This window comes from Condylura cristata, unplaced genomic scaffold (genome assembly GCF_000260355.1).
Source record: "Condylura cristata isolate star-nosed mole 26May11 unplaced genomic scaffold, ConCri1.0 scaffold00012, whole genome shotgun sequence".
Lineage (NCBI taxonomy): Eukaryota > Metazoa > Chordata > Mammalia > Eulipotyphla > Talpidae > Condylura > Condylura cristata.
In genome coordinates this window covers 49,087,621-49,111,675 of record NW_004567113.1, presented here as the reverse complement: position 1 = coordinate 49,111,675, position 24,055 = coordinate 49,087,621, and the positions used below count along the sequence as shown (strand labels likewise).

At 41.8% G+C, this 24,055-nt stretch overlaps 1 protein-coding gene across 5 annotated transcripts in view; it reads right to left on the bottom strand.

The window, feature by feature from the left end:
* KCNIP4 (Kv channel interacting protein 4) overlaps positions 1-24,055 on the bottom strand; it is an 845,713-nt gene that overhangs the window by 18,037 nt on the left and 803,621 nt on the right. For all 5 annotated transcript variants that reach the window (XM_004681375.2, XM_004681378.2, XM_012724073.1 and 2 more), the window contains one exon: positions 3,907-3,976. In XM_004681375.2, coding sequence (XP_004681432.1) covers positions 3,907-3,976 — 70 coding nt within the window. The remainder of the gene's footprint in view (positions 1-3,906; positions 3,977-24,055) is intronic.

Here is a 24,055-nt window from a genome sequence, read left to right as displayed (position 1 = left end):
GAGTCCCAGGAAGAAATCCTTTGGGTTACAGGGCCAGGGATTTAATTGCAATCAACGTGGTGCCATTGTTGAGCTATCAAGAATTCTCAACCCATTTTAACTTTGAACGTTGTTTTGCTCTCAACAGCATTTTTATCCAGATTTCTTCAACTATTTAGTACCCTATGGAGCTAGGAGTTGAAGCTAATATATTAAACAGATTTTTGGAAGGAGAAAAAAACAAAAAAGAGATCTTGCTTATTTATTTATGAGCTTCATTAAGCAGGTCTTGTTTCCTTATTTATATAATCAGAGTAGATGCCTTTACCTTACGAAGCAGAACACACTATAAATAATGGCTCAGAACAGAATGCTGGCAATTTTTAAATTAAAAAAAAAAAAGAAAGAAAACACGGACAGATAGAAATTATCATTGTTTTCAAATGGGGTTGCTCTAGTTTTAAAATTTGACCATCTGACATCTAATAAGGTGTAGAAGGCTCGCTGTTATTCTAAAGCTACCTTGGCAATTTTTGTGGAAGCTAAGCCAGTTTTCAGTTATGGCAAAATATGCAGAGAATAGAGGTTAATAGTGTTGTGGAGTTCACACTGCCCAAATTTGAATCTCAGATCTTCCAAATATTAACTGTGTGACGTGGGCAGATTGCTTCACCTCCCTGTTTCTCAGTTCCTTCATTTTAAAAATGAAAATAGTGGCCAAGAAAGCGTTAAATGAGGTACCGCATGTGAAGTGTTCAGAACAGTACTGTGTTCAGATTAACGTTCAATACACATTAGCTCTTCTTCTTTCATAGACAAGTCACCTACCCTTATTTCAACTACCTTAAGGAAATTTGATCAGAAATTTTTTGGATGAATATATATTCATGTGGAAGAGGTTCCTGAGTCAAGTGAAATTTCGACTGTGTGTCTAAGTGACTGTAGTTCTGATTTGCTGGAGCTTCACACTCCGTGAAGCCTAAGAACGGTGTCACGAAAGGTAGTCAGGTTTCTGATGGGGGCTGGCTCTCCTCTGGCAGGCATTTGGAGACAGTGAAACTCATCACCGAGGGGAGTGGCATGAGAAGAGCAGCTGAGGCCCTGGGGTGTCTGGCTGGACACAGAGGATGCTCTGTGAGGAGAATTGTAGTGGTCACAAAAGTGTCTGTGGGCTGACTTCTTCTCAGGTATTTAGTAATTACTTTCTAAGATGAATGACTGGTATCCCTGATTCTAGATTTTGGTACCATTTAGGTCTTAAAAGTTTTGACCATGACCTGTTTTCTCGTCAGATGACCAGGTGGTGTTCCCAGTCACATTTTCTCACAGATCAGAGTTCCTGAGTTTGATGAGCTGAGGTTGCCTCAGTTTCTTCTAATTTTGCTTGTGAAGCTGAAAATTACATGCTGAAATTTCATAATTTGGGGGACAAAATAAATGGATTCTTAGCACAGGAAACGGAACTGGGATATCACTTCGTCATTTACTGATAGATACCAAGGATGGGAAGTATGGGCGGCAGACTTACACTGTGTAAGGCCCCCTAAGTTCACCCTGTTAGTTATCATCGAGCAGAGCCAGCAATGAAATCAAGATATCCCAATCCAACTCAGAAAAAGTGGAAAGAAAACTGAGGATCTCTTTGTTCCACATTTCATGGCTGCTGCCCATACGTGGACCACCATACTTCACAGACCAAAGAGTAGGGAAGGAAACATTTGTACTCACACACCTCGCTGATGGCAGAGTCTAGTCTCAAGCTCAGGACTCAGCGCAGTTCAGCGTCCCTAATCCAGTCACTCTCAAATCATAGTGAGGATACCAGCCAACCCCTTGCTTGTAAAAATCACCCCATACATGCCTGTCAGATGTGTGTAAATAAATTTATTTATCGAATAAATATACTTTTTTTTATCATGCTCCATTTTTGTGGGTTAAAATCTGTCTGGTTGATTTTTTTCTTCCTATCACACACATCTGAATAGACAATTCATGGCATTGGGACAAGGGTAAGGCAGGTTTATGGACAGGAATAGTCTTTTCTGTGTTATAGTTTCTCTATGAATCACCCTGAAGTTTCCGGAAATAGTATCTTAATGTGAAAAAAAATATTCAGTGGGCAGAAACTTATTTAAAGACATTCAACCCATTTTGCCCACAGAACACATCGGAGTGCCTCATTTCCCAGCAGCCTTCCCTGGCTGCTCAATAAACATGGCTTGGCTTGGGTTCTGCCGAGCAGCGCTCACTCATTCATACTTGAATAACTGGTGACTGGGTGCCTAGTACAGGCAAAGTAAGAGCAGAATTCCTGCAACCTGAGTAGCTCAGGAAACAGCAGTTTTCATGAGCTCTTCAAATGCTCTTAAGTCAAGCGGCGCAACGACTTAAAAACACAAAATTATGAAGCTATCTGCAGCCACTGCCGCACAAGTTTGATCCTACAGGATGCAGAAGACCTCCCCCCTCTCCCCACTGCTCCGCTCGGCAGTATATTTCAGTAGATCCGCCTATTCTGCTCCCCACTCTGCCACTGTGTCTCTGGAGAATCCTCTCACACCCCATCCTCCGCACCTCTGGCCTATACCCCCGTTCTTGTATGCATCAGTAAATAAATCTTTTTAAAAATAGGCTTGACAAGCTAAGAGTTTCATGCTACAACCTCACTGCATGCTCACCTGCAGCAAAACAGGTAAGGGCACCTGCATGTTATTCCCTCTGGAGGTTTTTTTTTTTTTTTTTTTTTTTAAGATTTATTCATCTATATATAAAAGAACTGGGGTACAGGCCAGAGGCCAGAGATGTAGGTGGATGAAAGGATTCAACAGAGACAGAGTGAGGAGCAGAACAGGTGGATTGACTGAGATACATTGCTACATTGCTGAGGGGAGCAGTGGTGGGTCAGGAGAGGTCTGCCACGCCATGTAAGTCACCTCCCTGGTTGGGGATTGAACTCCTGCTGTAGTGGCTTCGAATAGCTTCATCTTGCTGTGCTTTAACCCCTTGTGCCACCAGAGAGGGTCCTGGAGCTTGTTTTATAGTAGGCATACATCATCTTCTCCAAACGAGAAGCTTCTGACGCCCACAACACCAAACCAGTTGTGCTTGGTAAACCATCTCACTAAGAAGCAGAGATAATGAAGAGCCGGACACAGTACACACTGCAGGAACTCTGTAGGTTAAAGAAAGTATTTTCCTTGAGGGAATGGTGAGCCACATCTCTGCACACACAGTAGGCCTTTGACCTGGTGTGGCATCCTGTCAATGATGCGAGGAGAAACTGTCAGTATGTGGTCCAGAGGCAAATGTCCTTCCTCTCGGACATACGGGGACTGTCACTTTCTTTTCAACTGAAATCATACCTGACATTAGCTAATATCTAATCCTGTGCTATCTGAGCTATCATTTAATAAGAATGTTTTCTCAGATACAGAGGAAGGAGTGGTAGGAAAGGGTTACTGAAAGAGATAGAAGCCAGAGCAGAGCATTAAGGCAGGAGACAGAAAAATCTAGGTTCTGACCCAGATCTGCTGTGTCAGAGATGCGTGGCCCTGAGCAAATCGTTTAACTTCTCTCAGACCCAGATTTCACATCTGAAAATTGAGGATAATTACATTTGTCCTAATTTTGAGAGTTGGGAGCCTGGAGTGAGACCTATAATGCAGGCAGGTGAGCTTTGTGATCTCTCCAAGGTGAAACTGTCACAGACAGTGTACTTGAGAGGCAGCTTAAGAGTGAACTTGGTTATTTGATACCATGTGAGTAATTCACATCCATGAAATATGGAAAACAATGTGCACGTGAATACTTGGTCTGAATTCTTTCACATAAATATAAAAATGCTGAGTCATGCCACAATTTTGAACCAGATTCGAGGCTGGAAGCATAATTCTCAGAGTGCATTGACAAGCCCGCATTTATACTTACCTCCCTGTGGAAAGAACTGCGAGTAAATCTCTTTGAAGGTTTCTTCATTAACCACACCACTGGGGCATTCCTACAGAAGGCGGCAGAGAAGAAGGGGAGCAACATGTTCACAAAATTGATTTTGTTTTGCACAATTAGAAAAAGAACTGTCTACCTTGCAAAGCTGCTCTAAAAAGATCCTGTCTGCGCATTACTGCCAAGACTAACAACAGCCTTCCAGGTCCCACAGCCAGAAAAAAAAATGACAGTTGCAAAAATCTTCGCATACAGTGTCAAAGCTGCTCTGACATTAACAAACTGACTGCTGATCTGAAGAACACAGCTTCACTGTCAAGGAAGAAGATGCTTTAGGTCACTTTTCCCGCGGCACAGACATTACAAGGAGATTTTAGCATGGCCTTTGTTGGAACTTGTGTTATATTCTTGGTGACTCGCTGGACCCACAGATGCTTTTGTTCCATGAGAGAAAAGTCTAGTGTCCTACGAAGTTTCGAGTAGGAATGAATGAACTTAGCTAACAGTACACAATAAACTGGCCTTACCCTGCCAGTTATAAATAAATAATTATAACAAGTGACTGTGACTAAGACAGAACCTCAAGATTTTTTTAATTTCTGGAGAGGAGGGTTTGAAAAGAAACAGGCTGGGCATAATGCATTCCTGTTCTTCATCCCGTGGGTGCATTTATTTACGATTGCTGCACTAACTTTAGATTGTCTGGGAATGTTGGATGATATACCTGGGGTGTCCAGAGTACATAGGGTATTTTCTCAAAAAGGTGCTGAAATGTAGACTATTAGAAGACTCTGCCTTGGTGCAGAAAGGAGACCTAAGAAGTAGACCATGGACCAAAGTGAGGATAAAACTTTATCTGCACCCTGGATTTGTAAGAAACATCTGCTGGACAGGGGAAGGGGGAGGGGGAAGCACAGGGTCTCTGGTGGGGAGCATTTGTACTTTGGTGGTCCAGTGCCTGTTGGGGCGAATCCTACACTTCTCTTGTGGGAAACGATATAAACCAATATTAACCCAATAAAATATTTTTTTTAAATGTGCAAAATGCCAGTTAACTAGAAAACACACACACAAAGACAATTCACAAAACAGGAAATGCAAATAAGTCATAAGCAAAAAAAAAAAAAAAATAATCTCAAAAAAAGAGAAGCCTGGTCAGGAATTGGAGGTTCAGCTCCTCCTGGCACAGTGAGGGCTGATGGTCACGTCAAGTCACTTGTGGGCTGTGGATGGTCCACTGATGGCAGGGAAGTGAAGCTTCCCCAGACCCGTAAAACCCGGGGTCCCTGGGCTCCAGTGTCCTGGCAGCATCCCCACGTGATCTGTATCAAGTCCCACGTTCACCACGGAGATTGGGGAGCTGCTAACGTCTCTGATTTTAGACAAAAAGATTCTGTGTGCTTTAACTTTGCCATTGTCTCTGAGGTCCTCAAAAATCATCTCTTGTGTTTAAAGTTTCACTTAGCCTTCTCCTCTCGAGAATCAACTTGATTTATCCATTGGCTCTTCTGTTTTCCAGTCAACCACTCACAGCAGTGATGTGGCTCCTTCACAAGGACAGTTTTCTGCTGTCTCATTCTTTGGTGTGAGAGGGAAGCCTTCAATACATAAGCACAATTTAAAATAATAGTTTCAAGGTATTTGCAGCGCCTGCCCGTCAATGTATATTTCTCCCACATGATCATTGTAACCACCTATGACTTAGGGCTCTTTAGTCACAGAGGCAGAACTTGAGATTCTGAGGACAAAGCCTCTGTGACTCGGTAGTCAGGGAGAGAGCCGGAAGGCAGGGTTGGACTATCTACAAGGTCGCCACTAAGTTTTGCATTTGATGAATGCTGTAGAAATGATAATGGCCCCATAGATGTAAGAGGACTGGAACAAAGAAAATAAAACTAAAAGCAAATGAACAAACGAAAATCAAACCAGCAAACTGTGATGGTTACTTTTTTGCGTCAACTTGTGTTTGTGAGCTGCGAAGGCCAAATGTTTGGTCAACACTATTCTCAATATTCCTGTGAGGGTGTTTTTGCATGAGATTGATAATTATGTCGGTGCATTCTGAACATAATATGATGCCCTCTATCACATGGTTGGCTGGTCTCAGTGGAAGGTATGACCTGAAGAAATGGCTCATCTCCCAAAAAGAAAGAATTCTCCAGCCAACAGCCTCCTGGCACAATGACTTTTCCTGGTTCTACAGCAGAATGACTGAACGTGAACTACAAATCTCACTTTAGTCTCCTCTTCCTGAATCTCCCTGTCCCCCCCCCCATCAGATTTTGGATTGATTACGTCTCCATAAGCGTGTGAGTTAACTTCTGAAAATGAATCTCAGTCTTTAGATTCCCATCTACTGGTCCTGTTTCCCTGGAGAATATTGCTTAGTATGTAAACAAAGGAACAATCAACACTTCCAACGCCAAAGAGGAAAGAAGGTGGTGATCAAACATTTTAGCTAGACAAGTCATCTGGTTTTAGTCATTTACATAGACTAAATGATGCTATCTAGTTGGCAGCCAGAGAACCAATTTTAACACCAAATAAGCACTTTGTAGTTGGGCCTTCTCACACATGGAAATTGTGATTTATTGGTCACTTAACTAGGAGCCATCTGCTTGGGATGGTTAGCAGAGTGCTAATAGATGGCCTTCTGCCATCAGGAGGCAAATTTGTGCAAGGTCGGAGCTGGGAATTTGCGTTGGAGTTAGCATGAGGCAAACACGAGATGAAGATGGGAAGTGAAGGGACATCTGTCCTCACTAAACTTGTCAGCTGTCTTTGGCCTCTAGATGCATTTTATATTATAGCTATAGATTATGATGCAGAACGATATTTAAAAATTGTCTCTTATGTGTTTGTATTATGTTTATTCAAATTCTGTGTCAGATGAAATCTGTTCTCTGCCAACAGAAAGCTCCTGCAAAGTTTTAGGACAGGCAATTATAAGCAGGTGAATTAGTCTTTTTCCATCTCACATTCTTTATATTAATTTCCATCTCACCTGATATTTTTTTTTGCTTTTGTTCCAAGAACACTTAAAAAGGGAGGGGGAGGGGGCAGAAACAAGCAAGGTCAATATCTTGCTCTCCTGGGATCTGCTTCCAAAGAGAAGAACAATAAAAAACAAAAGACCCAGAGAGTGATAATCTTATATGAAAGAGTATAAAATGTTCTTAAATTAAGGCAATGAATTTTGCTACCTTCAGGTGGGAAAAAATAAACAAATACTATTTAATCCTCTGTATGATGGTACAAATAGCCCATTTCAAATATATCCTCACCTCTCCCATGAAGCAGTTTTTTTTTTTTTTTTTTTTTTCTGGGTCTTCCCAGCAAGAATGAATAGGCTCAGGTCTTGAGAACACGGCAATATGGCTGCAAGTGTGGCTGTAATAGGTTAACTCTTGCAGCTGTAATGAAAAGGCCAAATAAATAACAGACCCAGTATGTAACAAATTAAAAAGAAAGTAGTGTATTTCTTGCTAGTTTAACGGTTTTGGGTAGGTGTATGGTTCAGCTGATGATTCTTTTCAGAGTCACGAAGAGACTCAGGTAATGAAAGCTTGGCCATCTTTGTGGGACTCTAAAGGCAGTGAAATTCTTACTCAGGGAAAGAAAAGGGTTATTGAGCTCACCTGGGAGGTGTTGATGGGCCAGGTCTTATACCACTTCTGAAGTGCTACCAATCACTTCAGAAATCACTTTGTATGTCCACCCCAAACAAGGTCAGTCTTGTGTGCTTGGAAGAAAACACGAGCATAAATTTGTTATATATGTTGGCCCCAGAGACTTATTAGAAATATACTCCAGACATCTGAGCTGTGAAATAGTTCTCTCCCTGATGCTTTCATGGACCTGTCTTCAAATCATTTCACAGTAGAATGTCTTTTCATTTCCCCTCGTGCCTTCTAAAAAATATATTTTCAAGTAAACAAGACCAGTGAGGCTTAAACATCTAAGTATATATTTGTTCCTTAGGTTTTCTTCACTCCAAGGGGAAGGGACCAAGATGTAGTAGTTTCCAAGTTCAGGGAAAGTGTGGAAATTCTCACTTATCTGAGGTGAGGTCAATGAAACCAGCTAACTAGGTGGCTTATTGGAGTCACACAGGTTGTTACAGAGTCATCCATGTGCTGCTGCTTCCGACGAGTGGTCATTTAGTGTGGGCAGTGCAGGAGCGCTGGCTGACCACGTGGGGACCAAAACCCCTCTATTGCTCTCCTGGAACTGGAAGGCCAGTGGGAGCCAGCCCCTACCTCCCTGACTGTTCATGGCAGTGGAATGCTGCCTTCTGGGGGGAGCGGTCCTCATTTTTGCCATTAGCACTGGACAGGTATTTCTCTAGGTGAGCCACTGTGGAGATGCTTCCACTGGGTTGGCACATGGAGTTTACCCACAGAGCCCCACCCTGAGTGCTGGAGAGGGGCATCTGCAAAAGGAAGCTTTTCCCATCGAAACTGGGAACATTCCTTTAAAATAAGTGTTGTGGGGCTCTCTGGTGGCACAAGGGGTTCAGTCAAAGCACTATGAAGCTGTCCGCAGTCACTGCAGCATGAGTTCGATTCCCAGCCAGGGAGCTGACCCACATGGCCCAGCAGAACTCTCCTGTCTCACCTGCTGCTCCCCTCAGCAATGTATTTCAGTCAATCCACCTGTTCTGCTCCCCACTCTGTCTCTGGTGAATCCTCTCACCTCTGCACCTCCTGCCTACGCCCCAGCTCATGTGCACATAAATACATAAATCTTTAAAAATAATGAGTATTAGGGAGGACTATCGGAGCTGTGGTGTTGGGAGAGCTTTGGTGACCACAGCAGAGGGGGCAATTCTACACGGTCTACATTGACCAGGACATAAAAAAAGTAAAAGGGTGAAATAAATATTGTGAAATGTCCTTGGAGAGATTCGGGGGCAATGCCTTTCGTTTCTTCTTTGAGAAAGTTTTCCCTTTAGCTCAGCAAAGACCTGTCTACCATCCCTCCTCCCACATATGTTTTACCTCAATGCTGAATGTCCATCCTAAAGTGCTGGAGGCAAAGTTCCTTTCTTAAGGGCAAGTTAAGTGAATGACTCTACCAGCTGTCGCAGAGTTGGGGTTCCTGGCCTGCTGGAGGGTACAGGGGTCTGGCAGGACCAGTGAGTTTCACTGTTGCTTCTTAAAGCCTTCATCGTGGTGTGATGAGCTAGTGATAAATGTGGGGTGAGATTTTCCTAGCACACAGATGCCTTAGATTTGTCAGTTAATCAAGAGACTTTCGTCTTGGGGGAGGTGGAGGAGGGGACTCTTACAAATGTTCTCTAATCACCCGTTTTAGTCTTCTCAAATAGTGTCATGCTACATGTGTCAAAATCTATTGTGATCGTGCTACTGCTGATACAATTTATTAGTATTTTATCGAATATTGACATTTTAAACTAATGAACATGGTGAGGAAGAGGAGGGTAACGTGGATCATAAGTGATAGGATCACTTTCTACCAGGTTCTAGGAGATGTGTTAGTACTTTACATGGCTCATTTTCCATGCATGGATGGATGTGTTAAAAAGTAAACCGAAAAAAAATTGCCCAAATTGTTTTAAAATTAAGTTTTTTTTTTTTTTAAAAAAAAAGTGAAGTGAAAACTATCAAGCGTTTTAAGAGTTTGTATGGGCCAAATGCTCAAGTCAGGCAGCCTTCACTCTAGCAGCCAGGAAGAAGTGGCTGCAGAGATGAATGAAGTCAAAGTTGTTTAAATCCTGAGGGAACACTAACAAAGATGGTGTGAGAAGAAAAAACGGGACAGGTTATTGCAAAGGTGCTTTCCTTAGTGGGTGCCAGGATCCATTGCCAGATGACTTAACAGGATTCCAGGTTGACTGGCTTAAGGTGCCATTTCTTGGGGAGCAGAAACTGAATTAAGTTCAGTTTGGTGATGGGGGATTAGACTCCATTTGGGGATGTCTAATTTTTAACATATCTAGTGTATCTCCACCTTATGGAGAAGAAAACTGCGTGGGAAGCACACGAGCCACTGACTCATAATTAGATATGGTGGAAAACGGTCTCAGGATATCGAACCCCAAATCAGGAGATATGAGCATCAAAGCAGCTTAGCGAAAATCCATTTGAATGCCCTCATTTAAAGATGAGGCCTTCAAAGAGGTGCAGGATGAGTCCGTCAACCATGAGGGGGCGCTGCTGAGCCCTGGCTGGTGACTTGATCTCCTGATCGGTGTAGGCCGATGCGTTGACATCACAGATGCCTTTGCAGAGTGGCTGGGAGGTTCTGCCAGGTCCAGCTTAGCGTCATCTAGTGAAATGCTTGTAGAGTGAAGTACAAGGCCTGAATGGATCCTTGGCTCTGTCACTTAAAAACGATATAGCGGGCCCTCCCTGGTGGCGCAGTGGGTTAAAGCACAGCACTGAGAATCTGAAGCCACTTCCGCATGAGTTCGATTCCCGCCTGCCGCCTGCCCTGGAGGAGACCACATGGCGAGCCAGACCTCTCCTGACCCGCCCGCTGCTCCCCTCAGCAGTGTACTTCGTCGATCTGCCTGTTCTGCTCCTCACTCTGTCTCCGGTGAAGCCTCTCACTGCCCCCGAGCCTCTGACCTGTACCCCAGTTCTGTATGTACAAATAAATAAATCTTAAAAAAAACAAAAAAAAACGATATAGCTCTAGACAAATTGTTTAATCCAAATTCATTGTTTCCCTGTGAAACATGGGGATGACTACTGATTTTAGAGGATTATGCAAATTAGTAAGATAATGCAAGCTATGTTGTTTTTAGCCTTTTAAAAAAATCATAAAAAAGCACTCAGGTTTTACTTTTTTTTTTTTAGAGATTTATTTATTTATGCACACAAAATTGTGGTACAGGCCAGAAGTGCAGGGGCAGTGAGAGGCTTCACCAGAGACAGTGTGGGGAGAAGAACAAGCAGATCGATAAAGCACACTGCTGAGGGGAGCAACGGGCGGGCCAGGAGAGGTCTGCGGCGCCATGTGGGTCACCTCCAGGGTGGGGGATCGAACTCGCACTTGCAGTGCTGCATCCTAACCTTTTGCGCCACCATGGAGGGCCTATTTTTAGCCTTTTTTGAAGATGCTATTTACTCATTGAATATTAGCTGGCTAGTACATAGCAATAATCCTGCACTTGGCTAAACTGAACTCCACCCTACAGTCATCTGCCACCAATGCTGCTATACCCAGGACTAAACTGTTTTCATCAAAATGGCTAAGCCTGGTATAATGCATTACTGATATAATGCAATGGGTTGATAAAGCAGAGAAGAGTTCTGCGTCCTACTCCAGTGTTATAAATTGAATCTACTGTTATATCTTCAGGGTTTACTTTCAAAAGCAGTGGAATACTGCAATTGTAAGTGGAAGCTGAAAGGAATACAGGCTACCAAACTGAAAATAAATGTCAGTAGACACCCAGGAACGTTATTCATTAATTTAAAGGAACATTTTCCCCAGTAATGTATGGATGAGTACATTAGAAAATCAGTAGTTCCTGAAAAATGTTGAGTATGGTGCTTTCAGGAGAGACTGATGTATTCATAAGAAATGGCTGAGGAAATTATTTTTTTCAAGTGCATCTTGAGTCCTCATAGCTTATGTCATATAAAAACCTTTCAGTGGTTCCTGGGATACTGTCAAAGTTCTGGTGGAAAGTTCTAGAAATGGTTTCAGAGCTATGCAAAGTCAGATGAATTTTCTCAACAATATTTGTCCACTTCCTTGGGTGAAATCTCCTCTTACAATAAATCATCTTGTTCTGGCATAAGCCAACACTTCAGGTTCATAACTTTTATTAAATATCTAGAGACACCTCTTCAGGGATCAAAAACACAATTATGGTATCTAAATAAGGGAGAGACCAAAGGTCAAAGTGCTTATGAAATAAACAGTCCCTCAGATGCTTCCTATCATGTCACAGCTTAGCCTCTGCATGTCATCAATTGTCACACACACCTCTGTCACTAGCAGACACGCCATGTAGTGGCAGTCAGGGGCTGAAATGGAAACCAGTGGGTCTCTACCAGCAGAGATGTGAGGGATCTATGCTACATCTGAGTGTTCCTACAGCTCTTCCTCCTGTCAAAAGAAGCAGACTTGCCATCTTTGAGAAATCTCCTGGGCTGATGGTGAGCAGAACTACATGGAAGAAGCTATTGAGAAAAGTCCCAACTGAGCCACGCGATGTTTAGGCTAAGGATAAGACAGTAAGACGATGGTGCAAGGGTTAGGAAGCAGCACTGCAAGCTAGCTGCAGCTGCTTCAGTGCAAGTTCCACCCCTGACCCAGGAGGTGACCCCCAGGGTGCAGTAGACCTCTCCTATCTTCCTGCTGCTTCCCTCAGCAGTGGATTTCAGTAGATCCACTTGTTATGCTCTGAGCTCTGTTTCTGGTAAATCCTCTTATCCTCCCACACCTCTGGCCTACACCCCAGTTCTTCTATGCATAAATAAAAACAAATCTTTAGAAAAAAAAGTCCTTAAGATCTTACTATGCTGCCTCATTGAAAAGCAAGAATAATGATGAAAAAAGAATACACTAGTGAGACATTTTTATCCCAATCTTTCATCCCTATTAATTTGCAAAAAAAAAAAAATCATAAATCATTTATTGGGCGATTATTTCTAGCCCAGCGGCAGATTCTCCCCATGTGGAGCTTATAGACAATGCGGGGGTGGGGGAGGGGGCACAGACATTATTCAGATAGTCACATATGTAAATACATTGGTAAAACTATTGAGGGCAGGCCCTTCCTGGTGGCGCAGCGGGTTAAAGCACAGCACTGAGAAGCTAAAGCCACTTGAACATGAGTTCGATTCCTGCCTGCCCCGGAGGTGACCACATGGCGTGGCAGACCTCTCCTGGCCCGCCCGCTGCTCCCCTCAGCAGTGTACTTCCTCGATCTGCCTGTTCTGCTCCCCGCTCTGTCCCTGGTGAAGCCACTCACCGCCCCTGAGCCTCTGGCTCAGTTCTGTATGTACAAATAAATAAATCTTTAAAAAACAAAACAAAACAAAACAAAAAACTATTGAGAGCAAAACCGCATGAGAACTGAAATTGCTTCTAACAAATTCATTCGAATGTCACAGTGGAGAACTGGGGGACGGCACCTGGCATCTGCAGATAGGTGCTTTAGTCAGGAAGGTGCAGGACACGGTCAAACCCAGCTCTCACTACATTTGTTACCTCTTCCTTCACCTTCACTTGCTTACTGCCCGTTCTGAGAAAGTCACACTTGACTCCGTTCTCACAGGTCTCCCTCTCCGTGAGTTTCCAGGAGCAGCTCTGAGTCTCCCAAGCTTGACCTTAAATCAAAAGATGCTGGTTCTGTTGAATCAGATTGTTGCAAATCCCTGAGAAGTGCCTGCCCTTCCTTGCCTCCCAGCTGTCCTTCAGGGTCCTTCTCTAAACGGGAGAGCGGGGCACTTGCAGCCTGAGAGGACAGTGGTGCTCCCTCCTGGAGGCTCCCGGCTGCCATCGCCAGCAGGCAGCCCAGGAGCCCCTGGTCCCTCGCAGCAGCTGTCCAGCGCAGGAGCCAGAGCCGAGCCAGCCTCGGGCAGCCGAGTGTCTGTGGCAGCGTGAGACACAAGGGGGCAGCAGACAGCAGCGGCCGTCAGAATAGCTGGAAAGGACTGGGCCGCTAGTTCCTGCTCTTGCAGACTAGTTCTTTCCTGCGCTGCAAACTGTGTTCCCTTTATGAAAGGTGACCATGGGCTACTGTCTTCAAGTTAGGTATATAGAAACATTAACTATTTCAGAGAAAGGGCAAATAGTTATGCAGAAAGAAAACACTCAGGGAAAGGGATAATGGTGATAATGTTCATCGAATGCCCAGCAAATTCCCTAATTATATTCTACATCTCTCTCTCTCTCTCGTCTCTCTCTCTCTCTCTCTCTGTCTCTTTCTTCCCTTCTCTCTCTTTCTCTCACAGAATTTCTAAACAGTCATGGCTCTGACCTTGCTTTGATGTCATCCCACCGAGCAACTATTATATTTTTGTGTGAATTTATTTAAGTTAAACAATAGTTTTAACATAGCTGAGAATTAAAGTTATTTCCTTCTAGCTCCCCAAACAGGAAAAAGCAAAAGCAGCACAAGAATGCACTCATATAGCTGGGGATTTCTGATGTATATAAATAACTGGGAAGTATTCAATGGCAAGTCGGAGTCACTTCTGCATCTTTCTTTGCTGTAGCTAAAGATGAATGATGTTGGTGGTCATGTCAACACAGCACCCGTGTGTCTGGCAGTTGATGGGGCTGGATCTCTATAAACTTGAAAGTGGAATAAGGACAGATACAAGTTGTAAACTTGGTTTACCTCAATAAACATAAATTGTAGAAAAAATAATAAAAATTATCTTAAATGACAAAAAAATGTGCTGACACGGATATCATCTGAGGACCCAGCACCCTTCTGAAGGGGGGGATGTGGCCAAGGCCGGTAGAGACTTGCTGACCTTGAACATCACAGTAATCTAAATCATATTCCTCTCTGCTTACCTACTTCAGCACATTAAATGTTGGCTATATCCTTATACATATCAAAATGTTGATGTCTTAAAAGTATTCCAGGCATTAAAAGGAACCCCCAAATCACAAAACCTCTATAACTTTTACTCCTCATTTACATCTGCTCAGTTTTCATTTTTAAAGCCCAATGGATGGACTAGACATTTATTTCCAAATGTGGTGAAGACATTATTTCAATCAGCCTGAGATTCTCTCCAAAACTCAGTTACATAAGTTTGTGATAACAATCTGTGCTCTCTCTAGTGAGGCATCAAGCTACAGGCTTTAGGTTCTTGCCACAACACGAAGGAAAAACAATCTCTGATTTGCTCAGGGTCACACAGATATTTTGATTTTCTGACTTGTCAGCTGTGAACCTTAGTATTTCCAGAAAAGAGATTAGGGTTTGTACTGATAGTATGCCAGTTTTTTTTAAAATAATATAATAGTTTATTTTTACATCATTTTGTGCATTTTTCCATCTCAATTGTAATCCCCGTGGGCTTCCCATCACCAAATCATCCATGTGCCATCACCATAGTCCAGTTCACTCCCTCCCCCACTGTTTTTGATCCCATTCCCTGCTCCACTCCCACAAAATGTCTCTGGTATATAGCTGTTCATCATTGTCATTATTTTCTCCCCTGCTCCTTTATACTTCTGCTATGAGTGGAACCATCCAGTATTTTCCCTTTTCTTTCTAGCTTATCTCACTAAGCATGACCCCGTCCAGCTCCATCCATGTTGCTGCAAAACACATATGTTTATCTTTTTGACTGCTGAGTAATATTCCACTATGTATATGTACCACATCTTTTTAATCCAGTCATCTGCTTTTGGGCATTTGGGCTGCTTCCATGTTTTTCCAATTGTAAATAAAGCAGCAGTAAACATGGTGGTGCAGGAGTCTTTTTAGTCAGTGTCTCTGTGACTTTTGGGTAGGTGTGTAGGAGTGGGATTGCTGGGTCATGTGGAAGCTCCATGTTTCACAGTTTTCCATGGTGGTTGTGAAAGTATGCTAGTTTTACCTCAGGTTTCTGTCTCTTGTTTTCTTTGTTAGGAAGGAGAAATTTGATATAGCTTGGCCTCTACATAAACTGTCAAGACATATCAGATATCATTTACTTCTCTTACAGCCCAACTTACCAGTGTGAGTGTGAAGGGTAACACTTTCTTTATTAGTTATGTTGCTAATGGGGAAAAGGACCATTTTATTTGTTCAGAGATGTGGAATTGCCTTATTTTATTTATTGATTTTTTATTACACTTTTATTCACATATTTACTATTGTTCTTTAAAACCCTCTTCCTAAATTTTGCTATAAGAAAATTATTTATCACACCTTTATATATACAAAGGTCTGATTTTTGCATTTTTCCATGTTATGCCACTGTGTCATACAGTCAATGAACAAATCCAGCTCATCTATTCTGAATTGAAAATATGAATGAAATTATTATAGAGTATAAATGAATCAATAAAAGCACAGCTATTAATCTATTACTACTTCTCCATTGTGCACTCATCATAGATAAATGAGCGGCATCATTACTTGAGGTCAGAATGCAGGCAAATAAACAGACTCTCTTTTGAGAGAGTGTGTGTGGGAGGATGTGGTTGTGGGAGAACAGCATAGAGATGAATTAGTGCAGTTCTGGACAAATAGAAGCTTGAAGGCTCTAATGGGAGCCAGAGGGCAGAGTATTATTAAACAGAAATGAGTCTGGTTCTCAGGTAAGAGGTCTAAGCTTACAGCTCTTGGGTTGTGTTCCTTTAGTTCATTGATATAGAGATCTCTCAAAGAAAACAGGGTGAGAAGAATCAGAGTTGAAAATACAGACTTGTAGGGAGAAAAACATTTAGGGGATAGAAATAGAATGAGTAATCTGTGGAAAAGATTAAAAGGGACTAGTCAGGGAGTTCCGAAGAGGCGGGAAGATGCTAATATCAAAGGATGTAAGAAAGAAGAGAGTGTTCATTTAGGTCTAGAGACTTCACTTAGGTCCAAAATGAGAAGTGAAATAAAGTTAAAAGCCTAGATGCTGGAACCAGCATGCTTGGGCTTGAATCTGGGTTCTATTATTTCTAGCTGTGTGATCTTGTACAAGTTTCTTCACTTCTCTGTGCTTGAGTTGTCTCATCTGTAAAATGAAGCTAGTAGTAGTGTATTTACCAACAGAATTAATAGAAAGATAATACTGATTAATATTTATAAAACACTGGGCAAATTTTCATGCATAGTGTGGACTAAAAATGTTTAGCACATTTAAAGCAAGCGTTTAATTAATGTCAAGACTGAGAAGTAGTCTGTCAAGTGACAAAGGAAAATTAGGTTTGACCCGACATGGATGAAGCAAAGAAAACTGGAAACATTTGTGTAAGAACAATAGGTTACATCCATGTGGATAGTGCAGACTACTAGGATTTTATAGATATTACCAGGAAAACAACCTACGGGGAATCTCTTAACACTGTTTTACAACTGCAAGTGTATCTAAAATTATCTAACAATGAAGAGTCGAATGAAAAAAATAAAACACACACACACACGCACACACAAATATTTTAACCTAAGAAAGAAGTTTAAGCGATGAGGCAAAGGCAGAAGATAAGGCTGAGGACTGAAACCAAGGTGAGATATTATAAAGTTAGACTTTTTTTTTTTAGAAACGGTGTAAGAAGAATATAAGAATAAGATTTGCCAGTACCAAGAAAGGACTGTGTATACATAGAATCTGGTTTCGGTGATTTAGGGTATGTCTTCTTTTGCATATTTTGAGGGTGAAACACACTTGGATAGATGTAGAGGATATAAGGAAGTCACCACCATGGGGAGAAATTATAGATAAAGGGCAAAGGGAGGGCAAGAGGCAGAGGGGATTGGATTAAGAACACTGGCAAATGCATTCTTTTATGTTATACTGGAAAACATTGCTCAGTACGCTCAGTAGGCTCCTTGGAGGCACAGAGGTTAAAGACACAGTGCTCTCAAGCTATCAGCAGCCACTGCAGCAGGAGTTCCATCCCCAGCCAGGGAGCTCACCCACATGATGCAGCAACCTCTCCTGTCTCCTGGCTGCTCCCCTCAGCAGTGTATTTCAGTAGATTCACCTGTTCTGTTCCCCACTTTGTCTCTGGTAGATCTTCTCACACACCCCACCTCTGGCTACATGCCGGTTCTTGTATGCATAAATAAATAAATCTTTAAAAAATAGCTAAGTAAATATATATGAATCATGTGCTAATTATGCTCCTGGCCATGCCCTAGGAGTTGAGGGAGTGGTAGTTGATGAAGACAAACAAAATCCCTTTGTCCATAACTCTGAGAGAGAACAGGCACATCCATCAATACATTTATTGATGGAGTCAAGATTGCTGTGCAAGATATAAAGGGTCTGATTGTAGCTAAGAGTAGATGGGGAGGTACTTGCACATAAAATAATAATAGCACTATCAAGCTGGGTATGAAAATTGTGGCTTGGTACAAATAATTGTGCATCTGGTTGTCTGTGACTTCCAGATTGCTTTTATGACATATGAGTATTTTGATAGGGTAAAAAATGTCCCTTAAGTTTATCAATACCCTATTATCTAGAATCTGCTACATTATGTTATATTTTGCAGATCTGATTAAGGGTTTTGGGATAAGATTATCCAGTGGGTACCCTAAATGCTATCACAACTGTCCTGATGGGGGAGGTTAATGGATTTAATGCACAATTTTTTTTAAAGATTTTATTTTATTTGTACATACAGAACTGGGGTACAGGCCAGAGGCTCAGGGGTGGTGAGAGGCTTCACCAGGGACAGAGTGGGGAGCAGAACAGGCAGATCTACAAAGTACACTGCTGAGGGGAGCAGCGGGTGGGTCAGGAGAGGTCTGCTGCGCCATGTGGTCACCTCCAGGGCAGGCGGGGATCGAACTCATGCGGAAGTGGCTTTAGCTTCTCAGTGCAGTGCTTTAACCCGCTGCGCCACCAGGGAGGGCCAGATTTAATGCACATTTATACATGTAGATGATGGACAGAGAACACTGATGAGGCTGATTTGGGAGTGATACAGCCACAAGACAAGGAATGCCGGTACCCAGTAGAAACTGGAAGAGGTGAGGAACAATTCTCCCCAGCATCTTGGAGAGACCATTAACCTGGCCACATCTTCATTTTAGCTCATCAATACTGATTTCAGACTTTTGGTTTTCATATTTAAGAGAAAATTTCCTGTTGATTTAAGCCACCCAGTTAGTGGTACTTTGTTACACTATCCATAGAAAATTGATATGGATAAGATCTAATAGCAAGAGACAGGGGGAGGAGTCACAGCCCTGGTCCAGCTGTGCCTGATGCTGCAAGCATTTCTTTTTCTCCCAAATTTGGGTCAACCAGTCATTTTTCTACACCACCACCTGAAAGTCAGCAGTCAGGTGCACCATAGTTTCTACCAAGTCATAATTTTCACACCCAATTTGACAGGACCACTCCTCCTCCATGAGGAGGCTCCATGAGCCTATAATAGATTTTAAAATTATAATTTAATAGACTTTGAATTATGCTATTAGATCAGAATTTACAATAAAGCAAGCAAAGGACATAACAGATTAGGAAGACAAAACTCTTTGTTCACAAATGACCTGATTGTTTATACTCACAATCTGAAAGAATCAACCAGAAAACTCTGGAACTAACCACATTTACAGGATAGAAAGTTAGTATATGGAAACCTATTGTTTTCCCGCAACTGCAACAATTAAGACATGAAATTTTGAATATCTATTATTATTTTATTTATATTAGTGGGACCCTACCCCCCGTGAACTATTTAGATATAAACCTAACAAAATACATACAATGTTTACAGTTTACATGAGGATAATTCCAACACTCTGATGAGTGAAATCAAAGAAGAAATAAATGGACAGTTATTTCCACTTTCGAAATCAGTATTAGCAGTCCCAGGTGAAAGAGCAACACTATCCAAAACCAATTATCTGAGATGCTCTCTACGATATATCTAGGTTAACTCAGTTATTGGAAGTTGATTTGATGATAGATACAATTCCCAAGGTACACAGGTTTGAAGTTGAGTGAAACAATTTCAGAGCACAAATAGGTAATACTATTGTACATTTATTGACAGCAGCTTTTGGATGCGTTTGATAAAAATGCCAAGGCTGATCTTTCCAAAAATTCACAAGAAAAGCTGGAATGTAATTAGCAATTTTAATTATCTTTATGATAGTCTTTTATATTTATCCATCTTTTTAGTGAACATGAAATTAGTTTTGTAGTTTAGAAAGAGATGACATTTTATTAAAAATCACCACTATCAACAAACTCATTTTGGTAAGTTTCCATCATATTCTCCAATGAAAGTTGCAAAAAGTTAAAAAGACTAGTTTCTGTTCATCTAGAATTTAGACTGTTGGCCTCTTCTCTGCCTGATCATTGGTAATTTCCTGCAACTGACTGGAGATTGAGTGGGTGCATTGCCAGAGAGGAATCATGTGGTAGAGAACAGCTATTCCACTAGAAGTCAGGGGTCTGAATTATGTTCTATATATGTTTCTATGGTTTGGCTTTAAATGATTCCTTCAGTGTTCGAGCATCTATTTTCTCAATCAAGGTGGACCTAAAAATACACCCTCCCATCTATCTGACAGAATGGCTGAAAAGAAGTTTAAATATTTTGAAAACTGCAAGATGCTTTACCCATATAATTTGTTTTTAAGGACAATATTCATAGTCACAAATACTGCTTAAGGACTCAGACACTAGGAGGCTTATTTAAAGATCCGCTACTTCTGCAGTTGACAAAGAGAATCTTTGAAAATATTACCATATAGGTAGGCAGTTTACATGCATAAAATGGTCAAACTGTGATTATCTTTACCCACACTTCATAGCTGAAGAGGCCGCTTTCATGTTTCATAATAATAATGGCATTTACTCTATAAATTCCCATTCAAATGTTTATTCCTTCCCAACTGATCTGCTACGAGCAATGTATTTTTTAGACAGTTTTATTCAAACAACAATAGCTTATTGAGCATTTCAGAGTTGCTCTCTTTGAATGCTATATACAAATATTAAATGCTACATTTTATTTCTCATGCTTTTGATTTTAAGTTTTACTTTTTGAGAGGCAACCTTTACCAGCTTACTGCCAAGAACTTATTTTACTATGCAGGTAAGTCAGAATCTCATTTTGATGAATATTCATTAATTCAATATTCAGGCTGATTCTTTAACATTTTGCATCTTGGATGAGTCAATCACTTGTTTCATGTCATCCAGCTGAGAGGAGTCTGAACTGATTCCTAAACCAAGTTTTTCAGTAAACACTTCACAGAGATGCTTAGGAAAAAGTTGTGTGTGTGTTGTGATGGCCCACTGACCCTCCCTCAGACTTTATCTAGTATAATTTCAGTATTTGCTAAAGACCTAGCTGTCTGTCTATCCATCCAGATATTTATAATCTATCTTTTCTATAAAAACAAAATATTTATTGTTTTCACTATTAATGCATTCATATATAATTATTTCTACATTGAGACTTTAAGAAACAATAAAATGGAAATACCTAAGAAATAAAGCCCTCAAAATATAGGGACCCAAACAAGAAGTTTCAGGTGAATGCATAAAGTGCATAAAATAATGGAAATAATTCACATAGCGGCATAGGCTGAGTTATGAAACACAAAAAATTTCAACAAGTATCTAGGTGATTCTAAAGATGTCTATGTTCAAAGCATCCAGCACTGAATTTAAAGACAAAAGTCTCAAAAAAATGGCAGTTCTGTATTTTCTGTTTCTCGTAAGTCAGGAGACGACCTCTAATGTACTAATACCAGACGACGGGGCAGGTCTACTTCCTGGCCCTGTGTTGTGCATAAACATTTCCTTTTGCCAACCTATACAGCAACTATCAAAATTCAATTTTAGTGTTACAAGCCAAAAGGGGCTCAAGTGTCACCAGAAGTTTCCAAGAGGATATTTTCTGGGTTTTTCTACATTTGTATTCTACTCATTTAATGGATAGAGGTAATAGGATTTTTCTATCTGCTACAGAACCTATTTCAGAAGTACACAGATGCAAGGTTAGAAAATACATTTCAAAAAAGCATAAAGGGAAAACAAAATGATCTATTGGTTTTGAAGCTGAAGGTCTCCCAAGGTAATAGTCAAGCATTCTTGAGAATATGAAATTCTGGTTCAGAGAGGGCAGGGCACTGGTGTGCACTGGAGCCCACTTATGGAATCTTCCATGGTGTGACAGAAACAATTCTAAAATGACCTTCACAATTTCCAGTCCTCTGCATACATGACCTGCACGAAATTAATGGATTTTGCTCTGTTCTTGGTAATGTGATACAGCACAATTGACCAGTTGTCCGTAAAACAGGGGGAATAACTGGGCAGAGCAACCTAATCACAAGATGCTTTAAAAGTAGAAAATGCAGGGCCCTCCCTGATGGCACTGCGGGTTAAAGCACAGCACTAAGAAGCTAAAGCTACTTCAGCATGAGTTCAATACCTGCACCGGAGGTGATCCACTTGGTGTGGCAGACCTCTCCTGACCTGCCCACTGCTCCCCTCAGCAATGTATGTACTTCATTAATCTGTCTGTTCTGCTCCCCACTCTGTCTCTGGTGAATCCTCTCACCACCACTGCACCTCTGGCCTGTACCCCAGTTCTGTAGACAGAAATAAATAAACTTTAAAAACAAAAAAGTAGAAAATGCTTTCTGCCTGGTTGAAGAATAAGTCAGAAACAGGAAGCAGAAGTTTAAGTCATTAATGCTCTCTTAAAGAGTGGAGGGATTAGTGTGTCAGAAGGTCTGTTGTTGTCCTAGAAGAGAGGAAACTCAATTTCATAACCACAAGAAACTCAAGTTGGCCAAGACAAGAAGCACTTGGAGTCAATTTCTCCTTTGGGTCTACAGAAAAGCGCTCAGCCTGGCTGAGTGTCTGTACCCTTGGTAGTTCTTTGAGCAGGGAAGCTGGATGACCTGGACCCACTTCAATTACAACACATAGGTTAAGAAATCTGTGTTCCTTTTGCTACAGGGTAGTGAGAGGGGAGGCCATGAACCTTCAAACCTGCCTGCTCTAAATAGATTCTATCGTCTGATGCATCAAGACAAAACATATAGGCCCTTTCATGGAAAGGAACTTTAACACAATCAATGTGTAATATGGCAAATATAAAGAATATAGTTTCTAAGTCAAATACCCAAAGTTAGCATCTCCTCATGGGTAGAAGTCTACCCAAAAGTGGTTGGCCCAAAAGCAAGGCCTGAGAACGTGTCACAAGTCTAAAGCACCTTCTAGATGGGACCCATAGAAAAGGGTCAAAAATGGCCAGACAAGTTTGGGAGGAAAAGAGCAAAATCAAAATCAAGGTAAACACTGCCATAGTCACCTCCCTATGGGTCTCTCACCCTCAACTGTTTCACCCAGTCCAAGGCCAAGGAGCAAGAGCTGCTTTTTCACAGGTCTCTCTGCTTCCTATGCCTCCCTGAGGTCACTTTCTGGCTCTCCATCCTGTTTCCTTCCTCTTCAGTCTCCTCTCCAGATTTCTCTCCTCCCTGATCAGCTCCACTTTCCTTTTGGGTGTGGCAGGGAACCTGGAACCTCCCCTTTTCTTGGGGACTCCCCTGTTACACCTTTTAGCCCCTGAAACTGGCTAGCTTGTTATGCAGCCATACAAAGTGAACATCCATGACTTGGATTTCAACCAATTAGTCCTATAGCTAGACTTCTGTTTAGATTCACTTTTGCTTTCCTCATTTTTTTGGGTGAACCCCTAAAGGCATTGCTAAACCTTATGTATTGAAATGTTTTGCTTATGTTTTCTTCTGTTTCTGATGACTATTTGTGGTTCATTTGCTCATGTTTCATTCACCTCAGAATGCATTCAATAAGCACCTACTGTGTGCCAGATTCTACATTTCTCCCCCAGAATTGTTAACTTATCAGGCAACGCTGTGACCCACGACCTGAAGCCTGTGCTCTTAGGGCAGCACAATGGATGCCTTCCCATCTCTCCACATATTAGCCAACCAGTGACCATGGGCACCTTGTAAGATGGGAAAGCTGGACACGAAGGAGGAAAAGAACAAAAAACTAGAAAAGGAGGCATCACAGGACTAGGACCTGACTCATGCAAGGAGATGGGGGTAGAGGGATTAGCATAGCCATTGACCCAGCTATGGGACTAAGATCCTCAGGCTCCAATGCCCAGATCACAAACACAAGGCCCAAGCAGCTACCTGATGCTGTCGGGAGTGTCAGGAGAACTGAGTGTTAGGAGAACAGACTGAAGTGAAGATATGGACACAGAAGGCCAGTGTAGATTCTCTGGCCCTTTCAAATTCTACATAGTTCCTCAAAGTCAATAGCAGACAAACCACGCCAGGAAGGAGTGAGCCATCCCAAAGAGAAGAAGACAGTATCAGGCAGTCTCTGCACTGGTGAGGGCAGTAGTCCTTTGCCCACCTGTTCCTAGGCCGGTGTCCGTTCTACCCATCCTCCACAGGGCAGCAGCCTACTGCCTGCCCATGAGCTGTGCCCAGATGGGTACAGCACTGACCTCCCTCAGCGGAGGCCGCTCTCCT